General features: G+C 42.4%; 1 protein-coding gene across 1 annotated transcript in view; it reads right to left on the bottom strand.

Annotated features, from left to right (window-relative positions):
- The window catches only part of LOC133425314 (gamma-aminobutyric acid receptor subunit gamma-3-like), a 193,193-nt gene that overhangs the window by 21,802 nt on the left and 150,638 nt on the right, over positions 1 to 20,753 (bottom strand). The window contains exon 8 of the mRNA XM_061716099.1: positions 8,862 to 9,014. Within this exon, the coding sequence (XP_061572083.1) occupies positions 8,862 to 9,014 (153 nt within the window). The remainder of the gene's footprint in view (positions 1 to 8,861; positions 9,015 to 20,753) is intronic.

The raw sequence follows: 20,753 nt of genomic DNA, 5'->3' as shown, positions 1-20,753 counted from the left end.
TTCGGTGGCCTTGAGTGACTTTGAGCTTAGGCCATTCAACCATCCCAGCAATAAAACAGCATATGCCCTAATTATGCATTAATTTGTTACTGTATAATTTAACATATTGAATAACATTAAATCCCCTGTCGAAAACCATTTCTGGAACCCAGCAGTAAATATGTTTATTTTACTGCAAAGTTGGATATCTGAACGTAAAGGGTCAATGGAGATTGACTCACTTGTGGTCAGCTAAAGAATTGTTTCTTGGTTTATCTCAGACTGGCAAGTCAGATACAGCCCTCTGTTCAAACCCCTGACCACCTGAAGCACAAACCAATTAAATCTAACCCTGCTGAGATGGGAAGTAATGACAATTCTGCTCCAACATATTTTTCCCGTCAACTTTCCCCTGAACAAACTAAACAGTAGCCACAAAGACTGGCAACACCAGCGCTTGTCTGATTGTAATCAAGCCTCTAGTATGTAGCACAAGGGTTGGGGTATGGTGTCCCATCCCTTTGGAAAAAAAAATAAATGGATAAACATCTGATCAGCAGAAACAAAGCAGCGGATATTCCTCCTCGTCAAAGCCTTCATTGCAAGCAGTTAAAAATACCCACGGCTCAGCCAAAGATTCAGAGGTGCCATGCCAATAACGGCTAGCCTCAAGCCGAGTTGAGGAGTAAACTGCAGTGTTCTGCTTTTGTTCACTTCCTCCAAATTCCCCACGGATTAAATTTTTCATTTTAAAAACTTGCAGGTTTTTTGTCTCGACTGATGTGTGAGGCACTTTATCAGATTCTGCACAGCTCCCCCCCTGAGACACAAAAAGTCTTTATACAAGTGAACTACATGGAGCAAGGCAACACCTGTAAACAGACTTTGTGGCAGAGTTTCTCTTCAAATATGTGTTGCTATGGAGACCATGATTTATAATGCTTTCAGCAGTTAAAGTATTTTACACATGGGGACGTTGTATTAACTCATTCCTTGGTATTATTACCGAGTCCATCGTGTCTATAGTCACACACAGAGCATAATGGGGACAAAAGGGTTCAGCATCTGGCCTCAGGACACTTTGACACGTGGAGCTGGAACCACTGATCTTCTGGCTGGAAGATAAAACCTCTAAAAGGTTTTAAATTCAAGGTTGAATAACCTTTATTTGTTTAAAAGTAAATAAAAGCAAACATTTTGCAAGTACACCTAAAACATCTAAAAGATAGTGAATGGGCAACGGCATAAATGCATGAACTCAATGAGAAATAAGAGGGAAGGAGAGGGAGAAAATGTACTGAGATGTGAGGAAGGAGAGAGGGAATGGAAGCAAGGAAGATAAAAACAGGGAAATGGGGGCTCTAAGATTTTAATTTATTTTGTGGTTTGGGATAAAACCTCTCCTTGCGTGCTTTAAAACTGAAGTTTATAACCAAAGTTTCCAGTGGTTTTAAACTGCTTTGGAGTGCCATGATGGTGGGAGAGAGGATGGACTGATGGTGCGGTTATGCAGTACTTTTGCCCTCTCCATCAATTTCTTATTGAATAGTTTTCTGTGAAGTTCAGGTACTATTAATGGTTTAATGGGAGGGAAAAGTGAGAAGTCTGGATTCTAAAAAGAGGGAAGATGGAATAAACTGTTATTTTATGAAGAGAAGGCGAACAGTGAAGTGTGTTCTTCTCCATCGCTGATTCACCATCGTCTTCCAGGTTTTCCGAGAGTTCAGTTGTCCTAGCAAGCTTGGTTCTTGTTCCGTCAACTCTGTTCGCAGGTTGGCCTGGGTGAGTAGAGCATTTCATGTTTCAAGACGGAGAGGTTGATTTGGTTGTGTCCTTGCAGCAAATTGATAATGTCCTGTTATGCCTGTTTATCGTTCTCCACTGTGCTGTCGTCAAACCTGGGGTCCCGCCAGGCCCAGAAGTATGGAGGATTTTTTGTGCCAAAATTAAATAAATAAATACATCATTAATTAATTAAAATGGGAATGAAATATATCATTAATAATTAAATGTGTCATTAATTAATTAAAATTAGAATGAAATATGTCATTAATTAATTAAAATACAATTCATTTTAAGTAAAAATATATATTTATTATTTCAGCATTTAATTAATTAATGACACATTTAATTAATGATTTCGTGTTGCGTGTGAATCATGAAATGTAAAACTGTATTTAATTAATTAATGACACATTTAATTAATGATTTCGTGTTGCTGAATCATGAAATGTAAATGTAAAACTGTCATTCTAATTTTTTATTTAATTATAATTATAATAATATTACATTTTTGATTAATTAATGATATATTTCATTCCCAATTTAATTAATTCATGATATATTTCATTCCCAATTTAATGAATTAATGATGTATTTATTTATTTAATTTTGGCACAAAAAATCCCCCATACAGAAGCACCGCAGAAGTTTATAAAAGGCTGGCAAAGCAGCAACAGGGGAAACAAAGATATTCTGTCAATCCCAATGAAATCTAAATAAAATGAAAGTATCAAAATAAGTCAAAAGTACTGATATTGATAGTATGATGTTACCAAAGGGCAAACATACAGTGACACACCAGCAGGTTTATGTTCTGATGCCTTCATTTTCTTGACACTAGCTGTTCAAAGAGGTCCCCGTTGTGAACAGCTGTGCTGCTCCTGGTTGGCAGCTTTTATTTTCTTTGAAATGAGCTTGTTTTGTAGATAATCTCACCTGCTGAACTGGGCAGTCCCATCACTGCGGTTTATGATTTATAATGCCAAGCTATCTGGCCCACTTTGAACATCAGCGTCACTTTGGGATGTTCTGTATTTCCCTGGATAAGAGCTCAGCATGGTAATGGATGTAACATTCAGGTTGTATTACTTCCCGTGTCTATTTTACACTCTAAACCCCAATACTCTCAAAATCTGCCTTCGGGTGGTTTTATCTCCCATCGACTACAACATTATCCCTGCAATCCATCTGAGCTGTAGAGATTGAGGTCTAATAGGAGTCAACCGTGGCTCAGCTATCTTACTTCTACCCTGCTGCTGTCCAAACATCCTGCCACTGATGGAGTCTCAGATGAGCTTTTTAGAAATGCCACCTGGAACACGTTAGCGGCTTCTCAAGACGCTCTACCTTCAGGGTCAGGTGGAGGGTTTAGGGGCTCCGGCATCACCTGCCTTTTCCTTCAACTTCAACCCTTCTGATCCACCGCCTTACTTCTGGCATGTCTCTCTGCCACAACATCCCAGAGGCCTTCCCTTCGCTTCAGTCCCTTGTTTTGTCACAGCTTTTCTTCTTACCTCTCGTCTCTCCTTTCAGCCTTGGGATAAGATCTCAGGCGGACAGCGGGGGCGGTGTGCACGAAAGAAAAGCTAAATGACTTTCTGTTGTCGAGCTGAATGTGGATGTTTATCAGGACAGCAGCAGCTTGCGTCTTTGCACTGCCTGGTGAGAGGGATATCGCAAGCTTTTTACCGCCTTTCCTCATGTATCACACCACCCACATACTGTAAGCATGAACCGCAGCTGATTGTTTCCTCCAGCGGGGAGACAGACAGGTTATCAGTGGTGGAAAGACAAGTTGGCATCACTGCAATATGATGCACATTGAATATCAGCTGAAGTTGCAAGATGAAAGCTGGAAGGAAAAGCTGAAAAATGTCCCAGACTGATTAAAAAAGCTGTTTCAGCCAACTTGACATAAAGGAAAAACCTCTTCAATGCATTTCAACTGACAAGATCTGAGACACTTGGTAGTTAAAAAAGGCTTTTGTTAAAAAGCAAGAAATCAGCAGTACTTCAGAATGTTTGTGCAACTCCTACTAAGACATTCTGAAAATAAGCCTCTGTTGTGTCTCTTGGTCTAATCTGCTTCATGCTGTTTTGATGTTCAGCTGTCATCATCTCAACCTTCAGAAGTCAACTGAGCTGAATGCAATCTTTTATTAAGATCAGCTTTTATTAGCAACACAAAAGGAAAGGCTCCTCTGACCCACTGCATGCTTGAGTAATAATGTTTGACTATTATTGAATCCAGCACAATGTGAGACAATTTAATTGTCCAACTGTGAAGTTTTCCTTCTGGTTTGATAAAGAATAGTGATGGACGGACTTCCAATATAACTTCTTTATTACGCAGAGACGATTCAGATGACCCTCTGTGATACCGGCTGACTGGCAGGCCGATGAAGAGCAGGAAGAACTGTACTTCAGGAGCAGGAAGTAAAGTACTTCGGAGCAGCGTGGTATGTACGAGACAGTGACAGCTGAGGTGAGAGGGGATGGAGGTTGGAGTTGGGTTGAAAATTCTGGTGGTGCAGGTTAATGGGTAAGAGTCTAACCTCCATCAACAAGTTTATCCCTGTGTCAAAGAGGAAAGTACTGAAACAGTTAGTCTTGCTGGAGCAAATAGCACAGTCTGTATACGAAGAACTGGACAACCGCCCTGTGATGTCACCCATAGGGTCTCTGAAGAGTGCTTTTGAAGTCTCTTTTGTCCAAATAAGGAAAAAACAAATAGGCCCTGGATGCTGACTGGAACACGCACACCTTATGCCAGTTGCCCATTTTAGCTTGGCTGATTTAGCTTATTGTGATGGCCTCAGGGCCTGATGTGGTTTGTGCTGTGTACTGTGTTGTGTATTTGTGTGTGTTTGTCCTGCAGATCCTTAGATGGGCGGAGCCAAACTTGATGAGTAATTGGGAACCTGGCCAGTTCTCCCACATGACTTAAGGCTGCCTGCCCAAATGCCAGGGTGGCTGGCCCCTCTGCCATCACCACCTTGCATGCACCTCATATTTCTCATTGCAGCCATGCACCTCCATACACCACTGATTCTGATTCTCCACACCCCATTGTAGTTATTTTAGCATTTTCCTTTAATAAACTTCAATTTGTTAATCTTAAGTTCCGTGCATCTCCCTCATTTGTTGTGGCCTGCGAGTCGGTTATAACATATTGGGGGCTCGTCCGGGACAACACTTATGTTAATCTATGATGGTATTAAATATTAATTAGGGCCCGAGCACCTTCAGTGCGAAGGCCCTATTGTATCTGTAGGAATTTTTTTTTTCTTTTTCTTCTGACGAAAGGAGGGCCTTTTTGCCCCCCTAAACGTGCCCAAAAAGTCACCAAATTTTGCATGCAAGTCAGGCCTGGCGAAAAATTTGATATTTAATGGTTTACATTAATGGGCGTGGCAAAATGGCTCAACAGCGCCTCCTAGAAAACTTTGTGGCTCAAGCCCCACAATACCGTTTGACGTACATGCACGAAAATCACTACACACCTGTATAAGTACACAACTTAAAGAAAAGTCTCTTGGCGTCATGCCCGAAACCGAACAGGAAGTCGGCCATTTTGAATTAATCGTGTCACTTTGGCGCAATTTATGCCATTCCTTCGACAGTTAATTCAGCCCGAACCGTAACGTGCACCCAGGTGTGTTATACATCAAAATGTGCGTCTCCCTCCTGCGACCACACGCATTACTTTTCTCTTTCAAAAGCGTTACCGTGGCGACGCTAGACGCCAAAAAGCGCGCCCACCCTTCATCTGGTTGGTTCAGACAGAAAAAACTTTGCGCCTCAAGCCCCATAATACGGTTTGACGTACATGAACGAAAATTGGTACACTCCTGTATCATGTCGCAACTAAAAGAAAAGTCTCTTGGCGCCATGGCCGAAACCAAACAGTAAGTCGGCCATTTTGAACATTCTGAATTAATTGCGTAATTTTGGAGCAATATATGCCATTCCTTCGAGAGTTAATTCAGCCCGAACCGTATCGTGAACCCAGATGTGTTATACATCAAAATGTGCGTCTCCATCCTGCGACTACACGCATTACTTTTCTCTTTCAAAAGTGTTACCGTGGTGACGCTAGACGCCAACAAGCGCACCCCCCCTTCATCTGATTGGTCCATATTTGATAGTTCCCCAAAAGGCACCAAATTTGGCATGCAAGCCAGGCCTGGCGATAAATTTGATATTTCATGGTTTGCATTAATGGGCGTGGCAAAATGGCTCAACAGCGCCCCCCGGAAAACTTTGTGCCTCAAGCCCCACAATACGGTTTGACGTACATGCACGAAAATCGCTACACACCTGTATCATGGCACAACTTAAAGAAAAGTCTCTTGGAGCCATGGCCAAAACCGAACAGGATGTCGGCCATTTTGAATAAATTGTGTCATTTTGGCAAAATTTATGCCATTCCTTCAGCAGTTAATTCAGCCCGAACCGTAACGTGCACCCAGGTGTGTTATACATCAAAATGTGCGTCTACATCCTGCGACACCACGCATTACTTTTCTCTTTCAAAAGTGTTACCGTGGCGACGCTAGACGCCAAAAGGCGCGCCTCCCTTCATGTGATTGGTCCATATTTGATAGTTCTCCAAAAGTCACCAAATTTTGCATGTAAGCCAGACTTGGCGATAAATTTGATATTTCATGGTTTGCATTAATGGGCGTGGCCTAACGGCTCAACAGCGCCCCCTAAAATACTTTTATCTGCCATAACTTTTGAATGGTTTGACATAGGAAGTTGTGGGTGGTGTCATGGGACTCTGTAATGAGTCCTCAAGCTTCGTTGGCCTTAATTAGCCCCGCCCCTTCTTCTGATTGGTTGTCCCGATTTTCTGCTATAACTTTGGAATGGTTTGACATAGGGAGTCGTGGGTGGGGTCATCAGATTCTTTATGGAGTCCTTGACCTTCATTGGCCTGAATTAGCCCCGCCCCTTCTTCTGATTGGTTGTCCCTTTTTTCTGCTATAACTTTTGAATGGTTTGACATAGGAAGTCGTGGGTGGTGTCATGGGACTCTGTAATGAGTTCTTAAGCTTCGTTGGCCTTAATTAGCCCCGCCCCTTCTTCTGATTGGTTGTCCCGATTTTCTGCTATAACTTTGGAATGGTTTGACATAGGAAGGGGGTGGTGTCATTTCTGATATGCTTATGGGGGGCGGTGGCCGTGAGTGCGAGGGCCCGTTCATCGCTGCTTGCAGCTTTAATTTCATATTACTTTTTCTTCATGGTTGGCAAGCCAGGTGGAAAGATTGATTCCTTCAATGTCAGTAAAGAATACCAAACAATTATCAGCTCCATCTAACATAAAATATGCTTTATTTGCTCTGTTGTTATCGCTGAGCTAAATATAGGAAGTAAACAAAAGGAAGCTCAGCTCTGCAGGTAGTGTTGCAGGAAAAAACTTGCACTGCCACCTATTGTTTGGTGGTGTAATTACAGAACAACTCAACTGACAGTGGACAAGCTTCAAGCCACTAATGTCCTCTATGTAGGCTAAATGTGTAATTGCCATGTTTTTTTTGTTTTTTTTTTTATCTTTATTTTACCAGGTTAGTCCCATTGAGATCGAGGATCTCTTTTTGAAGGGAGACCTGGCCAGAAATGGTAGTTGAAGCCATGAGGTATGTTGAAGCATAAATTGGACCTAATTTTCCCAGATGGCTTGTACAGAGGCACAGTGGCAACGCCTCACGGTGGGTGCTTCTGACGTGCCTCCATCATACTGCAAACAACCAAATTTCTTCCTGGTTGCCAAACAAGTAAACCATGTCCAACCATCTTTGGCTGAACCATGACAGAGGAGCGTCAGAACCTCCCGGCGGAGGTTCGCAACAGGACCAAAAGTAATTTCAGTGGCAATATCAGAAATGATGCTGGCTTGCAGTCACCATCTTCAGACTCCTGCAGGCCAACCCTTAGCCAGTCGCTGCAGTCTGAAAATGCATTTTCTTCAAAATAAGTGACAGTTGCAGTGGATGGAGTGATAAACATGTTTATTCCTAACTTGGGGTTTCAGTAAAAACGGGCTCATGTTTGGAGCCAGCCTCCAGTGGTCAGTTGAGGACCTGCAACTAAACTCACTTCCTGGTTCACATCAAACTACTGAGATGGATGAAGCCCCGAGCATGAAATACAAAGTTTTTACACAAGTCAAGTTCATCTGAATATTAGGGCTTATTCACTTTCATGGGGAGAATTAGGTTGATTTAATAAATATATTCATGTCCAAGTCATGAGAGACCTTATTAAGTGGATTTCAGTAATGAAGTACTTTTTGACCAAATACCAACAAACTCTAACAATGTAGCCTTAATAATTAGACATCTCAAACAACTCCATTCACTTTGATGTATTTGGTATCTTTTTCAATCTTAGGACATCCGCTTAAAAGTTCTGGTGTCACACAAGTGTGAGGAAACATGGATAGAGGAAAATGAAGATCTGTGAAACTCAGGATAGAGTACCATGGTCATGAGTTACTGAAAACTTACCTTCAGGCATCAGCACTTTGAACATCATGGTCCACAGAAGAGCAAACAAACTAACGGTAGGCATGCAGCGGAGAGGAAAATAATGCAAAACAGTTGTCAACTCATGCAAGAAAGGAAAAATATGAAAAGAAAATATGAAGCCAGCGAGGACTGATGGGACTCATGAGGGCTTGATGCACGTATAAGGTCACTGAATATTTCTTAGACACGCTTGCAGACACAGAGATACATAATGGCTTTTTCCTAATTTATTTTTCTTTAACTCTACAGCAATACTGATGGATGTTCAGCTATGGCGACTGAAGCTTTCCCCAGTAGTGACTACAGGAGCAAAGAGTGAATTATTGTAATGTTGTCTCCAATCAAAGAAAAGATATTACTGCTTTTCCTCCCCGACTGACTGATATATCAAAAATCCTGCTACTAAAGTATTCCTGTCCCTTTTAATTACATCAAAATATTGCAACAAATGTCAGAGCCCATGCTGTCCTAATATGCATCATGCCTTTTGAAATGAAGGAAGTCATTTCATTTCCTCTTTGACCATCATGCTTATCGTAGTCGCTACACATCTGACGCTGCTTACCAAGAGCCGTCCTCGCAGGCGTAGCGTCGCTTTTGATCCAAAAAGAGACCCAGGAGAGGACCACAGTCAGGATGCAGGGGATGTAGGTCTGGATGGTGAAGTAGCCCATCCTCCTACTGAGGTCGAAGTAAACCGTCATCAGTACGTAGTCACCTGTTGAAAAAAAAAAAGAGTTTCTAAACTGTGCTAAAGTTAGCCGTGTGAAAGCCGAAAGCTTCAGAGCTTTTGAAAAAAAAAAAAAAGATTAATTCACCTAATTTGTTTCAAAATGCTGTTATGATGAAATAAAGTATATATAAGATATGGCTACAATGTTTAGAAATAGCTCTGGTAATGCCCGACTGTAGGCTATATATGCTAATTAGCCACATGCCAATTTGTTAACCCTCACCTCAATTGATTTGAATTTGGGTCTAATTCCTTCTAATCTGCATCAAATGGGATAACAATCAAGGACAAGAGCAGAGAGGAAAGATGTCATGGACTAAAAATGGTTAAATAAGATTAACTAAGAACAAAGGACAAAAGAAAGAAGTGAAAAGAGTAAAACCTTTTTCCAGCCCAGAAAATAAACAACTTCTCTCTACCTTGAGCAAGTGTTAACTGGCAGGGTAGATTTAAGGAGTTCAAAAATGAGGTGAGAGCTGCTGACACATGAATGATCCCATAACAAAAGGTTGCTTGTTTCACTATTTGACACTGAGCTACAAAATTTGGTAAATAGAAGCCCTGAGAGCTTTTCTTTTGTAAAGGGAACAGTTCCGAGAAGCCTGGACAAAGTTGTAAAGCGTGACTTTGAACATTTCTAGTGTTTGGGAAAGCTCATTGCGTTGTTGCATGTTGCTAGCTATGAAAGTCGAAAGAAAACAAGTCTTAAGATGCCAAAACATTAAAGAAACAGGTTTCCCATGACAAGTTGTCAGCTAAAGCATCTTTATTTGGGGAAATAAGGAGTTTTTGAATGGTTTAAGTCTCTATGAGAACCCAAAGACTGGTTTGTAGAGCCCCGTCCGCTACTTCTACTGGAACACTGAAGGTGTTTTCTTATCTTTTTGGCAGTATGAGTGCATGTACAGCCAAGTAGTTGGGGAGTTACTAATCACTTGAGTAACATGTGCGGTTTACAAAAGGATGAGTGCAGGACTAACAAACCTTAAATCCCAGTGCTGACTACATATATTATACATAAAGAAAGAAGTTGGCGCACTTAGACATACAACAGAAGTAATTACGTATCCGTTTTATACCGAAACGATCCAAGGTGAAATTCTGCATAAGTTTCGAAGCTAATGAGCAAGGCAGTTCTAAGATGTCCTTCAACCAGGAGTGAAGTTAGCTGCTTTGCTTCACCTCCACACCTTCTCAGGCCAACCTATCTCTGGTCGCAAGGGTCTCTTAGGACAGTTAACAGCGCAAGAACATTCACTCAGAAATCAAGTCATCGATACAGTTGGAACTCGTTCCAAAGTATGTTCAATTAATTAAAAGCCAATAAAAATATATATTATTGCTTAGCTAAGGAGACCAACAGATTGCATCAAAACTTTTCTTCGATACAATCCCCATTCCTGAGCAAGCGCCAGACAACTGTGGAAGTCCGGACAATGCTAAGTAGTTTGGCTTGGAAAAAAAACATCTTTTGAAACAGTTTTATGAGTGGATAGATGGTTCTAAATATATTTAATCTGCCAAAAAGTTTTACATTTAACATAGGGGTCAATGGAGATTGGCTTCTTTGTGAAGTCAGCCCCTTGTGCTCAGTCGAGAAACTGAATAAACTTATTTCCTGGTTGGCTTCAAGCTAGCAGGGGCTAATTAGCCTCTGGGTAGAGAATCAAACATGAAACTATCAACCTGGTGGACTTCCCAAGAGTGCAATGCTCCTAAACTTTAACAGTTTTTTTTTTTTTTGTGATCTGCAGCCACTCTGTAAACGGTGACTGAAACTAAGAAGAGGAGGACGTTATGTCATCCACTTGCACCTGAATATTAAATCACCCACTTCTTAGAAATAAATAAGCAAAGGTTAAAAAAAAAACTTTTCTAACTGCAAGTGTGGAGGACAAAGAGAAGGATGACACTGCTGAAGAGGAGTTTTTATAGCTTCTAGTCGCAAATGTGTTATTTTCTCAGACTGATGTAAGAAAGAATAGAGAAAATGGATGTACAATGATGTAAATGATCAATTTCTATTCATAAGCCCCTACCAAATGTGCACTCTGCAAATAAAATGATATACAAATGGAGTATGCAAGAAGAGGTTGGTGTTCATTTTCTCCACACCGATGCTGCAGCAAAGAAAACTGTAATCACAACACAGTATGCCCAATCCTAAATCCTTTTTTTCTTTGCTATTTAATCTAAATAAAGCTATCTCCATAGATTTTATGTTCCCATTATGTCTAATGCTGTTGTACAACAACAGCCCAAAGGGTTATTAGAACTGGAACCACAGAGGTAAATAAAAGTACAGTTCATTGTAGCTTGAATCACTCAGTATTCCCACACTGCAAACTAGACCATTAGCTGCCGCTCCCATTTGTTACCACAAACTTAATTTGACAGTTATTCTTGCAAATATGATATGTACATAATATATACCAATACGTATAATGAATCTCCCTTGTCGGTTTCTGGTCTCTCGGGTGGCAGGGTTGCACCTTCCCTCCTTCACTAAAGTTACAGCTCAGGTAGAGCATTGTTTGGACTTTACACACACACAGTTACACAGACATACACACCTGCTCACTCACCTACATACTCACTCCACAGTTTTGGGGGACAGATAATCGCAGTAGCCTAGCTTTGATTCAGTCTCAGGGACCTGAAATGGTTGCTGGTTGTGTCTCTGCCTGTTCTCGTGTCTGTTTGTTTGTTTTTTCTCTTACAGATTTCAAAGGCTTGTGTGCTCGTTGTGCATTTCCCTGTGTTTTTATTGTTTCAGACTAGCAGCGGATTATCTACAACTGCAGAGTGCAGTCTCCAGCGTTCTAAGCGTTCACTTCAGCAAACAACTCCTTTTTGTTTGGACAGCGGCTGACACACTTCTGCAGAACGCTTCATAGTCCACTTTGCTTGCTATACACTTGTCGACTAACTCCGCCACATCATCTGGTCAGATCTTGTTACCAGTTGGAAGTTGTGAGGAACATTTCTGCGAAAACCTTTTCATTAATGAGCTAAGACGTGCCAGTTGAAAGGCTGTTTGTATGTCTGTTTCCAGCATGTGCATCCTTGGATTTCTTTTCTCAGTCTAACCTTTTAAGTTTTCTGCAGTTATGTAAGCATACTATGTCTAACCTAAAGCATCACTAAAGTCTTTAATAATTTATTGAAGAATATTTCAATATAAAAACTGCATTTCACAATAAAATATACCATAGTGTGAGCAAGATTTGGGTTGCTTTTGAACACCTCCGTGAGGTTCTGAGTTTAGGAATAACTAAAGTTGAGTTTTTCTTCACTTGCAGTCTTATTTTTTGGTTAATGAGGTGTTCAATTTGACAAGTCGGCAGTGGAGCCAGAAAATAGGACCTCTAAGGAGGTTGCCTGAGCCGACATCCAAGTCTAAATTCAGTCTCCCTCCCTCAGGTTTGTTTGTGGCCATATGCTGTAAGCACAGGGTCTTCCAGCCTTCAAAGTGGCCATCCAAACAGAGTGGCAATTTCAAGATTAAAGCGGCTTTCAGAATGTGCCACTTTCAGAAATGGCATATTGACGGGATTTTTCAGATTACATGATTTCCTGGTTTGTAATCAGGAGTCTTGAAGTCATCTTGCTTTTCACTTTATATGACCCATCACCAATGGACGGTCACGCATTACATGACGTCAGCAAGCAGCATCTTTAACAGTTTCACAAGTAACGATCAAATGCTGGCTACTGACCCCCTGAACAACCATTGACCTATCTGTGGGATCCGCAACAGGCAAATTGGAGCTTAAATCATTTCGTCTGAGAGCACCTGAAGATTTTTACTCCTAACCTTTACAGCTCCTTCACTATTAACCGGTTGGGGTCATTTCAAAAGCACTTTGACGGCCAAATGGTTTGGACTAAAGATGTCCTGCTTTACAACCTGTATTCCAAAAAAATCTGTGATGCTATGTAAAGTGTATGTAAAAACAGACTGGAGTGATTTACAAACCTCCCAAACCTGTAGGAGAAAATGTTGGGACAGGGTGATTTTTACTGCTTTGCAACATCCTCTCTTCTTTTACATGACTCCATTTACATCTGGAACCTGTAACAATCCTGATTTTTGCTGGTCTTTTTTGTTTTTCAGGGTCTGGACTGCAGTGTGTCAGTTCAGCGCCTGGACTCTTCCTCTACGAAGGCATCGTCTTGCGTAATCATGCAAACCATTGCTTAAAAAAGACTCCTGTAAAAAAGCTTATGTTGGTCTAAATCCTGAATATTCTGTCCAACAGTGATGCTTCCTTTTGAAACCTGCGAGCTTCTCGTTCCACAGGCACCAGTGCAGCCAAATCCCACCAGAAACAAAGGTTTTAGAACTGATCACTGACAACAATAATTTCAAATTTTGAATTGTTTCACTACAGGACAATTTTCCATTTTAGTCTACTTGCCAGCAATGTGAACCCGGAAATGTTGAGTACCCCAAAGTTTTATGTTAGAAATGTACAGTATAGGTCCCCGGCATTTAGAAACTGCCGGATGCTAACTTACATATGTTGGGCAATTAGCATAATTAGCATAATTAGCATCAATTAGCATACTCACATATATGGACAATATTTCAGCAATTGCTTGGCCAATTTGGACAATATTGGAGTGGTTCTGGGGGTTATTGGGGATGCTGAATCCATGTCTGACATTTTCAAAATTCAAAATGGCCGTTTAAACCAGAAGTGGCCATATTTCAACTCCTGGTGGGCCGATTTTGATGAAGTTTCAGTCAGTTTAGAAGTTTTAGAAGATGCTGAATCGATTGGATTGGACAGATAACGTACGTATTTGAAATACAACAAAATATAACTCGGTTATAAATTGTAGGATATTTATGAACACAATGATCCAAACAGTGCAGAACATGTACATTTTAATTCACATTACACTCTGAGGCTGCAGTGGAAGCTTGTATGACTTGCATGTAGATTCTTCAGACCTGGGCCTCATTTAAAATGGACTGCGTAGGACTCATACTAAAAGTTCACGTACACCCAAAAGCCGAAAATGCCGGGCGCAAAAAAAAATCTGGATCAATAAAACCGTGTGCACGCAGACTTGCACGCAATGTTCGCTTTATAAATCACAGTACAGCTGGAAGGTTGCGCAGCTGAATCCGCCTCATATCCCGCCCTCTACACGCACACTTTTTACCATAAATGCATATGGATGAGCCTACTCAGCATGCGCAGCGGCTTCCTACAGCCTGTTTGGCGTCAGAATGAATGAGAGGGTGTCCAGCCACCGTGACACTGACTTTCATGGAGACTTAGACCTAGATGTTGTAGATGATATGGAGGACAGGAAAACCACATTATTTGGTGGTCACAGTAAAAGTTAGAATAAGTATATAAATAGTATACAATAAAATAAAGCGAGTGAGTGGCAGCACGCCGTTGCTGCCCGTTAGTGCCACGACGCAATTACCACTGGGGACATGGGGGACATGTCCCCCCCCACTTTTCAAAATCATGTATTTGTCCCCCACATTTTACAGTTTAAAAACTAACGGTAGGCTCAGCCTGTGATTGCAAATCCTCAAGACTGTCGAAAGCGATGCGAAGACGGGACGGGAGCCGCTCCCCCTCCTCCCCTCATAGCTGCTCAGGGCTGATTTATGGTTCCGCGTCACACCAACGCAGAGCCTACGGCGTAGGGTACGCGGCGACGCACACCATACGCCGTACCCTACGGCGTAGGCTCTGCGTTGGTGTAAAGGCTGAATTATGCTTCTGCGTCAAAACGACGCCGTGTCTACGGCGTGTGGTTTTTGTACACGCAGAGGACACGCCGTCACATGCGCCGTCAGTGACGTGCACCTCCCGAAAATTGTAACTACGCGTCGAGGAGACGCCGACCACACGCAGACCGAGAGGGCTGTGATTGGTTCGTTTGAAAGCGAAGCATTTCCGGTTTCCGGTTTGAAGCAGTAGTGAACTTCCAGGGCTTTTTTCTTCGTTTATGTGTGATTTTTTTTGTTTTTGTTTTTTGCACAATAGTTGTCCTCATTTCTTTGATTTACTGTGACCGGAAAAAGTCGGATAAACCATTCAGAAAAAGATTGCTAACTAGTGGCCGCGGGGGGGTACTGCACCGCGACCAAATGGAGAGACGGAGAACTCTGAACGGTTCGTCACGGCGTCACGACTGCGCCGTGTGCTCTGCGTGTGTGTGACGCAGAACCATATTTCAGCCTTAACGCAGAACCATAATTCAGGGCTAATTCAGGCCAATGAAGGTCAAGGAGTCAATACCGAGTCAGATCACACCACCCACGACTCTTTATGTCAAACTTTATGTGTATCCATCCATACATACTTATTCTCATTTGGGTCACAGGTATGGAAACACATTTTTTTTCAAAAGGCGTGAATTCCAGAAATAGAGTCATAGATTTTGATTGCACATGCATAAACGTTATTTTGTGGTCATAGTTTTACCGGCAGCAAAGACAAGTTCAACAGTTTGAGCCTCCACTGGCTGTAAACTGTCACTAATGGAGTTGTGTAGACCTCGATGACAAGTTGTTGATGACCAGAGGTGTCAAAAGTATTCACCTTCATTACTCAGGTACAAGTATAGATACTAGAGTTTAAAATACTCCTGTAGAAGTTTCAGCTTCTACAGGTATCAACTCAAGTTTTTTACTTGAGTAAAAGTATAAAAGTACTGGTTTCAATTCTACTTAAAGTATAAAAGTAAAAGTAATGTAAGGGGGAAAAAGCCATTAAGGACAAAAGCCATTGAAAATGAATGCATCTTAGTATAATGCAAATATATTAAAGAACCATATATGTGTACTATTGAGCATTAACATGTGTTTCAGAGAGCAGAAGATATGATGACTAGTTACCTATAAGTATTGTAATGGTGCAAAAAGTCAAACTTCAGAGGCATGTTATCATTTATCCTAACCTTTATTGGAATGTACATCCAAGTTTAGTTGCAGGAATCTGAGGGAACGGATGTAAGAACAAAACTGGACAACAACATCTGAAACAACCACAACCAAATTCACTCTATCCGGATAGAGCAATTTAACTGGATAGGTTTTTTTTAAAGGCCGAAATGAAATAGAGTAACAAGGCTGTTTTTAAAATGTAAGGAGTAAAAAAATACAGATAATTGCGTGAAAATGTAAGGAGTAAAAGTAAAAAGTCGTCTGAAAAATAATTACACCAGTGAAGTAAAGATAACCAAAATTTCTACTTAAGGAAGGTAACAAAGTATTTGTACTTCGTTACTTGACACTTCTGGTGATGACCATTGATTAGAATCAGGTGTGTTGATGCAAGATAACACCTAAACCATGCAGGACCCTTCAGATCCCTCTACCCCTCCTGCCCTCTCATCCTACCTGATCCCTCGAGGACCGGACTTGAAGAGCCCTGTGATAGACTATTTTGAAACCTCATATCAAAGTGCTCTTCAGTAGCTCAACTGGATGAAAAGAGGCTTTCCACTGCAGAGCTTGTGTTCAAACCTTATCCCGGGACCACTTTTAAAGCGATTTCCTTGTACTGAGGACTAAAAACTCACTAGGAAGCCTTAGCAGCATGTGCCTCTATGGCACAAGATGTTATGGAGGTGCATGGTCTAAAGAAGACTTAAGGTTCAATTCCTTCTAGAGTTCTTCATTCTGTTGTCTTTAAAAAGCACCAAACCTGTCAATTTTAAAGTTCAAAATGAAAAGTTAAATGCGCTATGAGACATGACTGAAGAGGTTATTTGGTGGTTTGGAGGGATGGCAATTTTCAGTGCAGCTGAACTTGTGTCCTGGTGTAGCTCATCTTGGAACAAAGAGGGTTTCAAATGCAGAGGTTATTGGAGCAAACCCTATACCTGAGCAACTTTTTAAATAATGTCCTACTGAGGATTGAAAACTGGCCAGGAAGCCTGTGAAAGAGGTGAGTACTGTATGTGGCGCATCATGGTAAAGAGCTGCACATTGTTAAAGACACTGTGAGTTCAATTCCCGCCAGAGGTATTCAGCCCGTTGACTTTAAGTAGCACATAATCTAATGCATGTTATCATTTATCCTAACCTTTATTGCTTTAGTTGCAGGAATCTGAGGGCAACGGGTGTAAGAACAAACCTGGACAAGAACATCTGTGCCACAACCACAACCAAATTCACTATATGAGCAATTTAACTGGATAGTTTTTTTTAAAGGCCAAAATGAAATAGGCTGTTTTTAAAATGTAAGGAGTAAAAAGTACAGATAATTGCGTGAAAATGTAAGGAGTAAAAGTAAAAAGTGAAGTATAGATAACCAAAATTTCTACTTAAGTAAGGTAACGAAGTATTTGTACTTCGTTACTTGACACCTCTGGTTGTGCACCATGGAAGAGTGCCGCACATTGTTAAACAGACTGTGAGTTCAATTCCCGCCAGAGTTCTTCATCCAGTTGTCTTTAAGTAGATCGAACTCCACTTTTAGAGTTCAACACTCAAAATGAAAAGATAAATGCACTATGAGAGATGCCTTCCCCCCAAGGATACTGGTGGTGTGGAGGCTTTGCTCAGGGCTCTAAGGTGCCAATGAAAGGGTGGTGCATGCTGGTTCAAACCCTCCAAATCTGGAGAGGTAGAGGCATCAGACCGAATACCTGGACCACTTTTAAAATTACGTCCTTTTACTGACGATTGAAAACTGGCCAGGAAGCCCGGGAAGGAGGCAAGAATGTGGCGCATCATGGAAAAGTGCTGCACATTGGTAAAGAGACTGAGAGTTCAATTCCCGCCAGAGGTCTTCAGCCCGTTGACTTTAAGTAGCACAAAATCCAATTTTAGAGTTCAACGCTAAAAATGAAAAGATAAATGCACTAACAGAGATGTTTTCCCCCCAAGGATACTGGTGGTGTGGAGGGTTTGCTCACGGCTGTAAGGTGCCAATGAAAGGGTGGTGCATGCTGGTTCAAACCCTCCCCATCCTCAGTATCTGGAGGGGTAGAGGGATCAGGGAGGATGAGAAGGCAGGAGCGCCTGGGGGATGAGGTAGGAAGAGAAGGTTAGGGGGGGTCAGGTAGGAGGAGAGGGCATGAGGGCTAGGGGCTATGAGGTGGGCTAGGGAGTAAGAGGACAGCTGAAGGGCCAGGGGTATGAGGTAGGAAGAGGAGGGCTTGGTGGCGTCAGGAAGGTTTAGAAGGGCTTGGGGGTTAGGTAGGACAGGGGTAGGCAATTCCGGTCCTCGAGGGCCGGTGTCCTGCATGTCTTAGATGTTACCCTGTCAATTTACACCGTGATAAAAGTACCTGTGTCAGCAGGGAAACATCTAAAACATGCAGGACACCGGCCCTCGAGGACCGGAATTGCCTACCCCTGAGGTAGGAGGACAGCTGAAGGGCTAGGGGTATGAGGTAGGAAGAGGAGGACTTGGTGGTATCAGGAAGGTTGAGAAGGGCTTGGGGGGTTAGGTAGGAGAAGGGCAAGGGATGCCAGGAGGGAGGCAGGGTAGCTAGGAGTGTTCGGAGGATGAGTTAAGAGGAAATTGTGGGAGGGCTAGGTGCATCCGTGATAGGGCCTTTTATCAAATCAAAGCTTTGAAAAGGGTAATTACTTTCTTACCTCCTGCCTGATCCCCTACCTCAACCTTCCTGACCTACCCCCCCAAGCTGTCTATCCTCATGTCCCTAGCCCACCTCTTACACCCTGATCCCCCTTGCCTTTCTCCTCTAGTCCTCCTGCCCTCCTCATCTTACCTGACCCCACCAAGCCCTCCTATTCCTACCTGACCCCTCCTCATCTTAACTGACCCCCCCAAGCCCTCCTCATCCTACCTGACCCCTCCTCATCTTACCTGACCCCACCAAGCCCTCCTCATCCTACCTGACCCCTCCTCATCTTAACTGACCCCCCCAAGCCCTCCTCATCCTACCTGACCCCTCCTCATCTTACCTGACCCCACCAAGCCCTCCTCATCCTACCTGACCCCTCCTCATCCTACCTGACCCCCCTAGCCATCCTCATCCTGCCTGACCCCCCCTAGCCCTCCTCCTCCTACCTGACCCCCCAAGCCCTCCTCATCCTACCTCATGCCCCTAGCACTCCTAACCTCTCATCCTTCCTGATCCCTCTACCCCTCCAGATACTGAGGATGGGGAGGGTTTGAACCAGCATGCACCACTCTTTCATTGGTGCCTTATAGCCATGAGCAAACCCTCCACACCACCAGTATCCTTGGAGGGAAGACATCTCTCTTAGTGCATTTATCTTTTCATTTTTAGCGTTGGACTCTAAAAGTGGATTTTGTGCTACTTAAAGTCAACGGGCTGAAGACCTCTGGCGGGAATTGAACTCTCAGTCTCTTTACCAATGTGCAGCACTTTTCCATGATGCGCCACATTCTTGCCTCCTTCCCAGGCTTCCTGGCCAGTTTTCAATCGTTAGTAGAAGGACGTAATTTTAAAATTGGCCCAGGTATTCGGTCTGATGCCTCTACCTCACCAGATTTGGAGGATGGGGAGGGTTTGAACCAGCATGCACCACCCTTTCATTGGCACCTTAGAGCCCTGAGCAAACCCTCCACACCACCAGTATCCTTGGGGGGAAACCATCTCTCTTAGTGCATTTATCTTTTCATTTTTAGCGTTGGACTCTAAAAGTGGATTTTGTGCTACTTAAAGTCAACGGGCTGAAGACCTCTGGCGGGAATTGAACTCTCAGTCTCTTTACCAATGTGCAGCACTTTTCAATGATGCGCCACATTCTTGCCTCCTTCCCGGGCTTCCTGGCCAGTTTTCAATCGTCAGTAGAAGGACGTAATTTTAAAAGTGGTCCAGGTTTTCGGTCTGATGCCTCTACCTCACCAGATTTGGAGGATGGGGAGGGTTTGAACCAGCATGCACCACCCTTTCATTGGCACCTTAGAGCCCTGAGCAAACCCTCCACACCACCAGTATCCTTGGGGGAAGCCATCTCTCTTAGTGCATTTATCTTTTCATTTTTAGCGTTGGACTCTAAAAGTGGATTTTGTGCTACTTAAAGACAACTGGATGAAGAACTCTGGCGGGAATTGAACTCACAGTCTGTTTAACAATGTGCGGCACTCTTCCATGGTGCACAACCAGATATTTTGCCTCGTCGTAAATGAGCTATGGCTAATTGATGGTGCATTTCTGGATCTGGATTATTCAACATTATGTATGAATTGTAGATGTAATTGTTCTAGCAGACTGATAAAACTCTACCTCTTTAAGTCGCTCGTTCAATATCCAATTGTGTCATTGACATGTTTCCAATGAAAATGCTAATTGTTGTTGCCCCGGCCGGACCTGGTGAAAAGATGCGGCCTGCTCACTCCTCAGGTTAAGGAGGAGACCTGAGCTCAGTGCAGGGCCCTCCCGGGGTTGGTAGAGGATGGCAATGCCCAGGACTGTCACTTAGGTAGGAGCACGGGGTGGTAAAAAAATGGGAAAAAACCGGGATAAAAATATTTAAAAAAAAAAAGAAAATGCTAATTGTTTGTTAAGGTGTTTCTTTTTAGTAGCAATTATTTTTCCTGCATTTTCTTGCTCATATCCCAATTTTTTTTAAATGTGCATTCCTGCTGTCAAACTCAAATTGTCCCGTTCAGTATAATGCGTTCAGTGTGATATGTTTTCCATGTTTTATTATGAAAAAGAAACTACCTTTATAACATTTGATTTGGGCAAGACTTTAGAACTGGGGTTTTACAAGAAGTTCCAGCCATCATACTGAGA

Source organism: Cololabis saira, chromosome 24 (genome assembly GCF_033807715.1).
Source record: "Cololabis saira isolate AMF1-May2022 chromosome 24, fColSai1.1, whole genome shotgun sequence".
NCBI classification, from domain to species: Eukaryota; Metazoa; Chordata; class Actinopteri; order Beloniformes; family Belonidae; genus Cololabis; species Cololabis saira.
Note: the sequence above shows the minus strand (reverse complement) of the source record. Positions and strands in the feature narration are given on the sequence as shown.